Raw genomic sequence first — 11,754 nt, forward strand, 5'->3', positions numbered from 1 at the left:
TGGATGAAACAATTGCAGGACCAACCCCAGAAATAGAAAACGGAAGACAGAAGAAAAAAACACCGAGGCAAAGAGACGAAGAACGAAGACCGAAAAGAAGTTGATTTTTTACTATTGATCATTAACTGTTTTTGCGACCTTTTGTTTAACTTTCTTTTGACATTTTTTATTTTGAACGCTTTATACGAACTTTGATACGTATAAAATTTGTTTAATACGTTTGAGTCGCAGATGGAACTTTTTATAAACATTTTGTTTGTGGATGGCTTGGCTGATTTATTTTTAAACATTATTTTGGATAGCCCATAGTATATTCAACTTGATTTGAACACAATATTAACGAACGAAGTGGTAAGTGATCCATCATTTCTAGTTCTTTTCTATAACCTCCTCTTTCTTCGGGTGATATAATATAGGTATAGATATAATAATATTGTAACATGTTTTTACGTTCGGGAAATACGGCTGTTAATACCCCAATTTCCACACACTAGCCCTTTCTTTCTAGTCCATGGACGAAATGTCCGCTTACCCCAACATATCCCCTCAGTTGGTGAAACCCCTATAGCTCATCACTCGCAGTCGGTATATGTTGACGATCTCACTAAGCGAATACAAGATGCACACCAAATGGCCCTAGACAATACTTTACGACAAAAGGAAAGGCAGAAATTTACATATGATTTAGCCGCACGTTTTACCCCTTACAATGTTGGCGACAAAGTTTGGCTAGATGACCCAGCAAATTCTAGAAAGAAGTTAACACCGAATTGGATTGGACCCTACCTCATAACTAAAGTAGATGAGGGAGGCAGAACGTATCTACTCCAAAATTCCAACACCCTTAAACCCCTATCCCGACGCATACATCACGACAGACTGAAACCCTTTGTCGAACAATCCGTCAGAACAAGGTATGGCCGAAAAATTAACCCTCCTGCTAGATATGACATTTAATTCAACATGATCGACTTGTCATTCTGTTGTTTTTAAAGTTTTTACTTTAATTTGCAATTTCCTTAATAGGCTTAAAATTTAAGTTTGTGAAGAAGTTTGTTTTCAAATATTTTTTTCCGTTAAATTGATTTTTTTTAAACCTCATTGTAAATATCATAAAATAGTATTACAGTAGTACATTTAGTTGTTTAGATTGTATAACCTTGTTTACCAGATTTACTCACTGCCGAGAACAGAGTAAATGTGAGAGGTTTACTTGTTCAATGCCGATCATTAATTCTATTCTTTTTTTATTTACTCCGACTACTGTATGTGTTAAGCAATCACTTTTTCTTGAGTTTAATATTATTTTGTCTTTTACTTTGTGATTTATGTTATGGTGTCTTGATTAGATTATACACTTCATTGTGTTCTGATCATCATGCAGACTATTGGCACTCGATTAAGTTCCATTTAGTGTCGTTCCTGAACATGATATATATTTATCTAAGGATTAAATGACCTGCGACCAGGCAAATTCGAATAGCCACATCGATAGTCAAAATTTGTGATTGTTCTTGTCACGTTAGATTTATTATCCATAGAACTGTTTATTCCGACATTAGATCGTACCTGATCTTAACTTTCGCGATTATGGGTTTTAAACAACCGGCGACGAATGGAAATAAACGTTTTGGATTTTATTAATTACATGTATGTTTTGTTCTATATTTGGTAATTTTTTCCTCTTGTTAAAATTTGTTTGCTTAATTATTACATGTGTACTAACTCCGCCGTACTTACCGACAACGTTATACAAATATTTGAAAACATGTTACGATGTATACTATATCACCATTCTTTTTACTCTCCTTCAGTTATGTTTTTCAATCTATACTTTCTATTCTCAATGATGGTTCACTTTTGCATAAACTTATTTTAATTAATTGCATGTTTTAAAACTTATAATATTTTATATTTTGTTATATTCCGTATACTTACGTAATATATTGCATGTGATGACGAATTTTCATTACTTGTTTATTTTTAATTACTAGTAGCAGTAGTAATGTATTATCATCATTATATTTTGATTTTGGAATGATAGTTCATTCCCTTTACTTGATATTACTTGATTTTGTTTCTTAAATTTAATTAGCATACAGTTTTAATTTCAGCATTTACTTAATTACTTAATTTCTTTTATATTACAATTATCTTTTATTTTAAATATACGAAGTGGGACACTTCTTTGGTAGAGAGGGAATAATGTAACACTCTGACCATCAGGTCAACAACCCTTTTTTCACTATTTCTCCCTACTCCATCTATTAATATTCCTAGTGGTTTCTTCCTATCCCTAGGTAATCTTTGTTCACTCTCCTATAACCCACATCCTTAATCAATTACTGTTTCCTCATCATCATGGAATGTTCCCTTTACTAAATAGTCCCCTCCCAGTACATGCATATTAATTAGGACCGTTCCTTAAATATGAATGTATACTGGTAAGAGAAGAGAAGGAAAAGAGCTTGGTAGAATAAAACATTTATAATAGAGAGAAGAAAAGGTATGTAATATAGCCAGAACAGACTGTATTACATTGCATATTTAAATAAAGCTGTATCTGACCATAAACCATATTTGCTGTTGGTACATTTTGTGACTGTGTGAAATCCTGCCACTGAGACTATATGGTATAGTAACGGATACACTAAAATACCACCGTTACATTAGGATTAGACAGATGAGATTCATGGGACATGTGTTGAGGAAGGGAGGTCTGGAGAACTTGGCATTAACGGGGAAAATAGAAGGAAGAAGGAGCAGGGGGAGGAAAAGAGTCACTTGGTTGGCCAGCATAGCTGAATGGATTCGGAATAGAGGCGAGAATACCAAAGAAGTGGAGTTGCTGAATATGGCAATAGACAGAGAATTGTGGCACAACATGATCGCCAAAGTCTCATGATATGGCACTTCGAGAGAGAGAGAAATAATTAAAATGATTATTTTTATATTTATGCTTAAGATCACTACAACAAGTTTAAGTAAAACAACAATTATTAAAAACATTTCTATTTTTCTGTTGTACGGTTAATAATGTGTTGTTAAGCTTATTTAACTATTAATTAATAATTAAATACTTTTACTGTTTTATCACCATTATTAGTCACTGCTACTCTACGTGGATTATGTGACAAAATGGATAAACCATAAGGACAGATGATTCCATCTTCTTTTTTATCAATCCTTTTGATAAACTTTCCACTATTACTAAATAGCTGTAGTTTGTGTTTACTTGATACTATGATATTGTCATCACCATCAACTACTAATCCTCCTGGGTACGTCACCTTACCATCTTCAGCACCCTCATTGACCAGAACTTTGATAAAGTTTCCCTTATTATCAAATAGTTTTAAGCAATGTTGGTAATGGTACACTACAACAATATATCCTTGTCTTGTAAGGGCGACATCAATGATATTTACAAATTCAAAACCTTTAACATCACATCTTGTTATTCTCCTAATGAGCTTGCTACTCTCAATGCTAAACATGGCTACATTGTAGTTATTAGCTACATACATGACACGTGATGCTTCATCCACATGGATACCCCATGGATATGTCAACACTCGCTTACCAAATGATTTAACCACTTCACCATTGATAGTGCATAATGTGATGCATTTATTACCACGATCACTGAATGCTATATTATCATTGTTCAATGTGTACATTCTGTTTACTTTCACATCTTCTGATAGTGTAACCTTACAGATGTTTTCACCTGATTGCTTGTATTTGTGAATGACATTGTCTTGACATGAAACAAGCAAGCAATCTTCTCCATATTTAACAACATGTTGAACGTCTTTAACATTATCTATTTTTATAGTCTTTAATAGTCCTTCTTTCTCTACTTTGATAATCATTGGTGACTTCTTAATGTGTTCACCATCAACTCTAACATCAACCTTGCAAATCCCTGCACTTGTACATCTACCTATCACAGTATAGTCACCATTGATGTCTTCTTCTACTTCAGGGATGATAGTTTCTCCTGTTGGTTGTGTCAATGTAGCTTTTATGTCATTTGCATTTATTTCACATTCATCAGTTTTAATTATTTTAACATCAATCGTTTGTCCTGTCGTCGTGCTCTCAGCTCCTTTTAATTCTAAATAGCCTGTCCTTGAGTCTGTAATAATTCCAATGTCATCGTGCAATAAAACAATTTGTTGATTGTTTTTAACAAAGTTAATCTCTGCATGAACATCCGATTTTGTTTTAGGCACTGCCTTGATCCTATCATCCAACACTCTAATGACGTCATTACCGGATAACATTGCTGTTGCTTCGTTGCCCTTCTGTAGGTGATGCAGCAAATTGATGTTTGTGTTTATATACGATACAGTCGTTGTCACATCCTCTATTTCAGCATCAGTTGCCTTCCTCTTTATTTTGTACGGTACATTGCCTCCACTTCACATTTTAATTTGTCTCCACTTTCTTTTATTCTTGTTACCAATTCCTCTACATGATTTTCAATTCCTCTCAAACTCTGTTCCCTCTTTTCATCTAGTTTCTTAACACGATCTGTCATTGCTTTAAGATCATCATTTAATTTATCTGTACATTGGTTAGCCACTTTTTCAAGTTCCGATGACGTTTCTTTAAATGTGTTAAACGCGTCTGTTATGCTGATGGTCATATGTTTTTCCTTTCCTTCCCATTCCTTGTGGTCCATGATTGAACAACATATACAAATGGCAACATTGCATATTTTACAAAACACAGTTAAAGGTTCCTTTTTGTGAATAGGACACAGAGGCGGGTGCATGGCATTGATTTCACTGACACTCATAGATTTAACTTCTTCCACTGAATGCAACTTGTGAGTTTCAAAAAGTCTGTAGTTCTTATGATGATCACTACAATCGTGGCAAAGATATTCTCTGCAATCCTGACAGTAGGTTTTAACATGATTTTCCTTTCCACAAATACATTTTACCTGATCTGTATTTGTAAATTGTTCAATAGTTTCTAATAGATTATTTAGGAATGTGTTGGGTGGTAACTTTTTTAGACCGCCCTCTGGAATCTGATAAGATTTGGAGCAAGTTGGACAGGTTTCTTTCTTATTTTTTTCCAACCAGTTGTCAAGACAACCTAAACAGAAGCTGTGAAGACAAGTTAAGGTTCTGGGTTCGTTGAGTCTATTTAAGCATATTTGACACTCTAGAACCTTATCATCGATATCTTCTAGAAATTTAGTCAAATCACCACTGGTAGCCATCTTGAATCGATCTGTGAACAATTGATAATTACTTAAATGGTTATTTTCCTTTTAATACATTCACAGAATTCATAATCTTTCATTTGTTCGTGCTCAAATAACACTAGGGAGTTAGTTACCTGGACAAGTATAAAATGAGATATACCATACTTTTTAAAATAAGAAAAGGTATTTGCTGTAACCCACTCTTCTCATAGAGGGTTATAGCATGGACAAAAATGTATTACCTTTTGGTTCAGTTGATAGTAATAATTATAGTTGATTTACAGATGTTGGGGAGAGCCCCTGGCAACCGGTATACTCTGGAATTAGTTTATAAATCGATCAGTCATGTGACATGTGTCGTGACGTCACCACCTGTGGATTGGTTCAAATTTTTGCGCTGTGTATTCAAACCGAAGATATGCAGTTAACTGTAATGCATACTAGTGTGATTATTCAATATTTTAAAATAGAATTACATTGAAAATTAAGATGATCTGTTTTTGTTTAGTATCGATTATGTTTAACTGTGCACTTATCCAACCCATGAAATACGACACACAGGGCCGTAGCCAGGATCTGTCAAAGGGGTTTTCGCGAATTTTGTGAAATGACACCCCTTGATGGCCGGAAATGGTACTCTCGCACTTAACACTCATGATAAATGGCACCTCTAATTGGTTGGAAAAAACACTCTCATGCAGCATGCTACCAATAAGCAAAACGATCGTACTTTTTTCCTCCTCCTCACACACGTGGACTATTTAAAGGACGATAACATTTGTTTCCATATGTTAGGAACCGCCGCCGATTGTTTGATCATTCACTCGGTATTTTGCATTCAAGTTACAATGCGAACGTATAGGAAAGCCCCGAAAAAAGCACACTTTGGGTGAGAAGGCAAATTCAATGCTTATTATAGGTCTATCTATATTTATTTACAGCAATTTGTTGAGGAAACTATAAATATATCAATGTAAATAGGTGGTATTGATATAGTGAGTAGGCCACGTATCGGCTGGTGGTCTAGAAAAAAATAATAGAATGCTATAATGTAAACTACAGTACATGATACCATAGATATTATAGTGTATTATATTAACTAGATGGTACGCTCGCTTCGCTCGCGTACCATCTAGGTCGTACCCACAGATGGTTCTCGAATACACAGTAATTTCAGCGTAACAAAACTGGTGATTTCAAATGTACGTACCGCAGGACTATAATACATTGTCGTTTACAGAAACGAATAAATAGACACGATGATTTATGTAGTCAACTAAAATTAGCACCCCGGGAATTACTTCCGAAGGAGAAACTTATCACAAAATGAGTCCAAATTTTTGATTTGGACTCATTTAAAGAAACCCAATTTGTTGTGTTGAGGGATGGGAAAGCGGATAGGTACAAAGAAGAACACTTTTTAAAACCACTACGACGTTTATATTTTTGGTAATTATTAATTAATACAAACGTTGAGAAGGAACTGTCAGTATAAAGTTTATTTGTATATAATAATGTGTTTTTATATCTAACAGTAGAGCCTATCCACAATCTCAGTAATAAAGTATATTTGTATATATTTTTATATTACATTTAACAGTACGAACATTCACAGTTAGAAATGTTATTCGATTTAAATGTTGACCAACAATAGTTAATAATAGGTATTTACAGTATTGTCGAAGTATTGCAAGTTTATTCTCAAAGGGCCCATATATTTACCTACCGTATGTGTTAAACCAAATCTATCAAAATAGTATTTTTTTAAGAAAATCGGCCTGTCTTCAACATTATGATGCTGTACTCTAGCTGTTCAAACAGTTTTCAGCTATTAAAAACAATCATCGTAGGAGGAGATAGGAAAATGCGAAGCCTCCTCGCATTTTTGTGGCGGGTATTTTTCAAGATTGACATCCATTAGACAGTGTATACCACGATCGGAAAACACCCCTATTTGGGGCAAATCGTTGAACCTAAATTCGTTTTAATCGTCAATAACTAATTATCTAACTTAATTTAATTAGTAAACAGGGTTAAATCAGGTGGTTAAAATCAGTACCGAAAGTACGAACCAACTTTATATACCATCGAGTAAAAATTCTAGAAGTAAGGCGCGATTTACCGAATTTTGCCCTTACGTAAATGTATATATAGATATTCACTAAATCCTCTATGATGATGATACACTGTACTTAGCCACACATAAATATTGTAGGTATAGTAACCGCAGCGTTACATTTTTTGATGTACGTCGGAAGGCTATTATACTTTATGCGTGGTCTGCCAGTGACCTACAATATAAAGCACTCTGGTTGCCTGGCGGTGTCCTTTGTATTATTCGTTCGTCGTGCCCAAGCTCACGATACACGCGTCAATATCATGTTATATCCTAAGACCAAAAATTCGTATTATTTTTAATGTGAAAATCGGCAACCAATTCATTTGTAACTCTTAGAAATTAGTATCGCTAGACGTACGCTCGCTCATACAAGGAAGAAGGTGGTATAGTATGAGTTATTCACGAACGAGTTTACGAATTGTTCAACTTTACGAATAACCTTTTGTACTGTGGGGCACGTATTTGGAGGATTTTCAGAGATGAGGGTGAGGTATTGGGCATGTCGGGGATGGGGGTTCGCAGTCGGTTAAGGGGGGTTCGCTGTAAAGGGGGGTTCGCCCGAACCATAAAACCCCCTGGCTACGGGCCTGACATGCATGGTATAAAAACTTAAATAACTTACCTTTTGAATTTCACAATAGATTCGTGTCGTGCAAATGTTCCAGGTCTAAATTGAAACAATGGTTCCGATATGAAATAAAGTGTTGATGTATTTTAGAGGACTATCTTAATTGATTCTTGTATGTACAGTCTTTTGTTAAGAACACAACATTGTGCTAGTCTTACCCGGAACGTTTCATGGAGGGAATTTCCAAGAATATTATAAATAGTAAAGGTTAATTATTTTTACCCCACAGAGGGCGATATTATGGAATTTATCCAAATTTAAAGCATCAGTGACTTTGTTTCAGACGAGCGAGTGATGTGACTGGAACTTGTATTTGTAAACCTTGGAAATAGTTATTAATTAATTTACCAATCTTTTTAATGAACTTTCCACTTTTAAAACGCATACATCTAGCACAGCTGTAAAACTTAGCTGTTAAGTATTTGTAATATCCTTAACGCTATTACGCTACGCTAAAATTACCAAAACATACAATGAGTTTTACTACATTGTTATATTTTACCTAAATACACAGTTACATACATACAATAATATGGAATAAAATATTTTTCTCAGGTAAGTTATCTACAGTAATATATTAATGTAATATTGATAGAACATGATGATTTAACTGATTTTACTTGGCAAAATAATATAATATACTTGCTTTGTTTTTTGTTTTTTTTTGCACGATAGCGTTCTAAATTGTAGTGTGTTAATAGGTATACATAATTAAATTTAGCTGAAACATACAATTATATAGTTATACTACTATATTAAAATATTATGATACTATCATACTGCTGTTATTCGTCATTACGTAATAAACCTGTTAGTTGACGTTAGATAATAGTTCCACAGCATTCAAGTGAAAATAAAATGTACTATATTAAAACATTCAAGTGCTCTCTCGTCAATACCAGCTTTTCATAAACACTGTATTATATTTAATTAAGTTTCTCTTTTGTATATTTTGATTAAGACAGGACCACAATGTAAAACAGATACACTGTTATCTGATTGTTTTATCCTGTATAAATATATTATTTATTATTATTTATTATAATATGTAATATTTTGTTTTTAATTTAACATATTACACAGAGGCGCCAGCTAAAACATTAGCTTTAAGACGCCTCTGATTTCAATTACAATATTTTCTTCATAAACATTATTTTATTCATTTTATCACAAAGATAAACAAGTATAATTATTATTTATATTACTATATAACAATAATTTATGCATAAAATCACTACAACATTTTATCTGTAATCTGTACACGTTTGTATTATATTTACAAGTTGATTTATTTAATTAATTATATTAAATACGGAAAGTAACATTACAATTATAAACATTTATATTTTGTTTAATAATACGTGCTAATGTTATTTAATTATTATTCAATAATTAAATATTTTTACTGTTTTATCACCATTATTTGCCACTGCTAGTCTACGTGGATTACGTGATACGATGGATAATCCTTTAGGACCGCTGATTCCATCTTCTATTTTGTCAATTCTTTTAATGAACTTTCCACTATTACTGAATAGCTGTAGCTTGTGGTCACTTGATATTATGATATTGTCATTATCATCAAATACTACTGTTCTTGGGTGCTTCACCTTACCATCTGCATCACCCTCACTGACAAGTACTTTGATAAACTTTCCCTCATTATCAAATAGTTTTAAGCAATGTTGGTTATTGTAAAGCACAAGAATATATCCTTGTCTTGTAAAGGCGACGTCAATGATATTTACAAATTTAAGACCAGTAACATCACATGTTGCTATTGTCTTAATCAGCTTGCCACTCTTAATGTTAAACATGGCTACCTTGCTATTATTAGATACATACATGACACGTGATGCTTCATCCACATGGATACCCCATGGATTTACCAACACTCCCTTACCAAATGATTTAACCACCTTACCATTCATAGTGCATAATGTGATACGTTTATTACCCCGATCACTGAATGCTATATTACCATTGTTCATTGTGTACATTCTGTTTACTTCCACACCTTCTGATAGTGTAACCTTACCGATGCTTTCACCTGATTGCTTGTATTTGTGAATGATATTGTCTCGACATGAAACAAGCAAGCAATCTTCTCCATATTTAACTACATCTTGAACCTCTTTAGCATTTTCTATTTTTATAGTTTTTAATAATCTTTCATTCTCTACTTTGATATTCATAGGTGACTTCTTAATGTGTTTCCCATCGACTCTAACATCAACCTTGCAAATCCCTGCACTTGTACATCTACCTATCACAGTATAGTCACCATTGATGTCTTCTTCTACTTCAGGGATGATCGTTTCTCCTGTTGGTTGTGTCAATGTAGCTTTTATGTAATTTGCGTTTATTTCACATTCATCAGTTTTAATTATTTTAACATCAATAATTTTTCTTGTCATGCTCTTAGCTCCTTTTAATTCTAAACAGCCTGCCCTTGAGTCTGTAATCATTCCAATGTTCTCGTGCAATGAAAGTTTTTGCGTGTTTTTAACAAACTTAATCTCTGCATGAACATCAGATTTTGTGTTAGGCACTGCCTTGATCCTCTCATCCAACGCTCTAATGACCTCATTACCGGATAACATCGCCGTTGCTTCGTTGCCCTTCTGTAGGTGATGCAGCAAATTGATGTTAGTGTTTATATACGATATCCTCGTTGTCACATCCTCTATGTCAGCATCAGTTGCCTTCCTCTTTATTTTGTACATTGCCTCCACTTCACTTTTTAATTTGTCTCCACTGTCTTTTATTCTTGTTACCAATTCCTCTACATGATTTTCAATTCCTCTCAAACTCTTTTCCCTCTTTTCATCTAGTTTCTTAACACGATCAGTTCTTACTTTAAGATCATCATTTAATTTATCTGTACATTGTTTAGCATCTTTCTGCAATTCTTCTGATGTTTGTTTAAACGTTTTAAACGCGTCTGTTATGCTGATTATCTTGTGTTTTCCTTCCCATTCCTTGTGGTCCGTGACTGGACAGTGTATACAAATGGCAACATCGCAAACTTTACAAAACAGAGTTAGAGGTTCACTGTGGATAGAACACAATGGTGAGTGCATCGCATTGATTTCACTGACACTCATAGACTGAACATCTTCCACTGAATGCATCTTGTGATTTTTAAAAAGTCTGTAGTTCTTATGATGATCACTACAATCGTGGCACAAATATTGTCTGCAATCCTGACAGTAGGTTTTAGATTTACCTTCCTTTCCACAAATACATTTGGTCTGATCTGTATTTGTGAACTGTTCAATTATTTCTAATAGATTATTCAGAAATGTGTTGGGTGGCAATTTCTCTAAACCACCTTCTGGGATCTGATAAGATTTGGAGCAAGTTGGACAGGTTTCTTTCTTATTTTTTTTCAACCAGTTGTCAAGACAACCTAAACAGAAGCTGTGAAGACATGTTAAGGTTCTGGGTTCGTGGAGTCTATTAAAGCATATTTGACACTCTAGAACCTTCTCATCTATATCTTCTCGAATTTTAGTTAAATCACCACCGGTGGCCATCTTGGAGTGATCTGTGAACAATTGATGATTACTATTTTTATTTTCCTTTTATTTTAATGTTTGTATGATTAAATTCTCTCGCAGAATTTATATTACTCCTTTTATATTTTTTCTGTGCGTGCTTAAATTGTAAAAAATACAATACAGTATACAAATTGTATATGACTCACTCATACATTTACAAATAGGGAAATCTAACATGGAAATTCTGAAAGTAGTTTATAAATCGGTCATGTGACATTTG

General features: G+C 33.8%; 2 protein-coding genes across 2 annotated transcripts; both read right to left on the bottom strand.

Annotated features, from left to right (window-relative positions):
* Positions 1-4,399: 4,399 nt before the first annotated feature.
* Positions 4,400-5,239, bottom strand: LOC140058339 (E3 ubiquitin-protein ligase TRIM56-like). The gene has a single exon (XM_072103902.1). The coding sequence runs from the start codon at positions 5,237-5,239 to the stop codon at positions 4,400-4,402; it is 840 nt and encodes a 279-aa protein (XP_071960003.1).
* Positions 5,240-8,989: 3,750 nt separating this feature from the next.
* LOC140058340 (tripartite motif-containing protein 2-like) lies at positions 8,990-11,510 on the bottom strand. The gene has a single exon (XM_072103903.1). It carries the CDS (start codon positions 11,508-11,510, stop codon positions 9,357-9,359), a length of 2,154 nt encoding a protein of 717 aa, XP_071960004.1. The 3' UTR covers positions 8,990-9,356.
* Positions 11,511-11,754: the final 244 nt, after the last annotated feature.

This window comes from Antedon mediterranea, chromosome 9 (assembly GCF_964355755.1).
Source record: "Antedon mediterranea chromosome 9, ecAntMedi1.1, whole genome shotgun sequence".
Taxonomy (NCBI): Eukaryota; Metazoa; Echinodermata; class Crinoidea; order Comatulida; family Antedonidae; genus Antedon; species Antedon mediterranea.

Bases quoted from the DNA above. Each gene is read 5' to 3' on its own strand.
- LOC140058339 (XM_072103902.1), bottom strand. From the start codon at position 5,239: ATGGCTACCAGTGGTGATTTGACTAAATTTCTAGAAGATATCGATGAT.
- LOC140058340 (XM_072103903.1), bottom strand. From the start codon at position 11,510: ATGGCCACCGGTGGTGATTTAACTAAAATTCGAGAAGATATAGATGAG.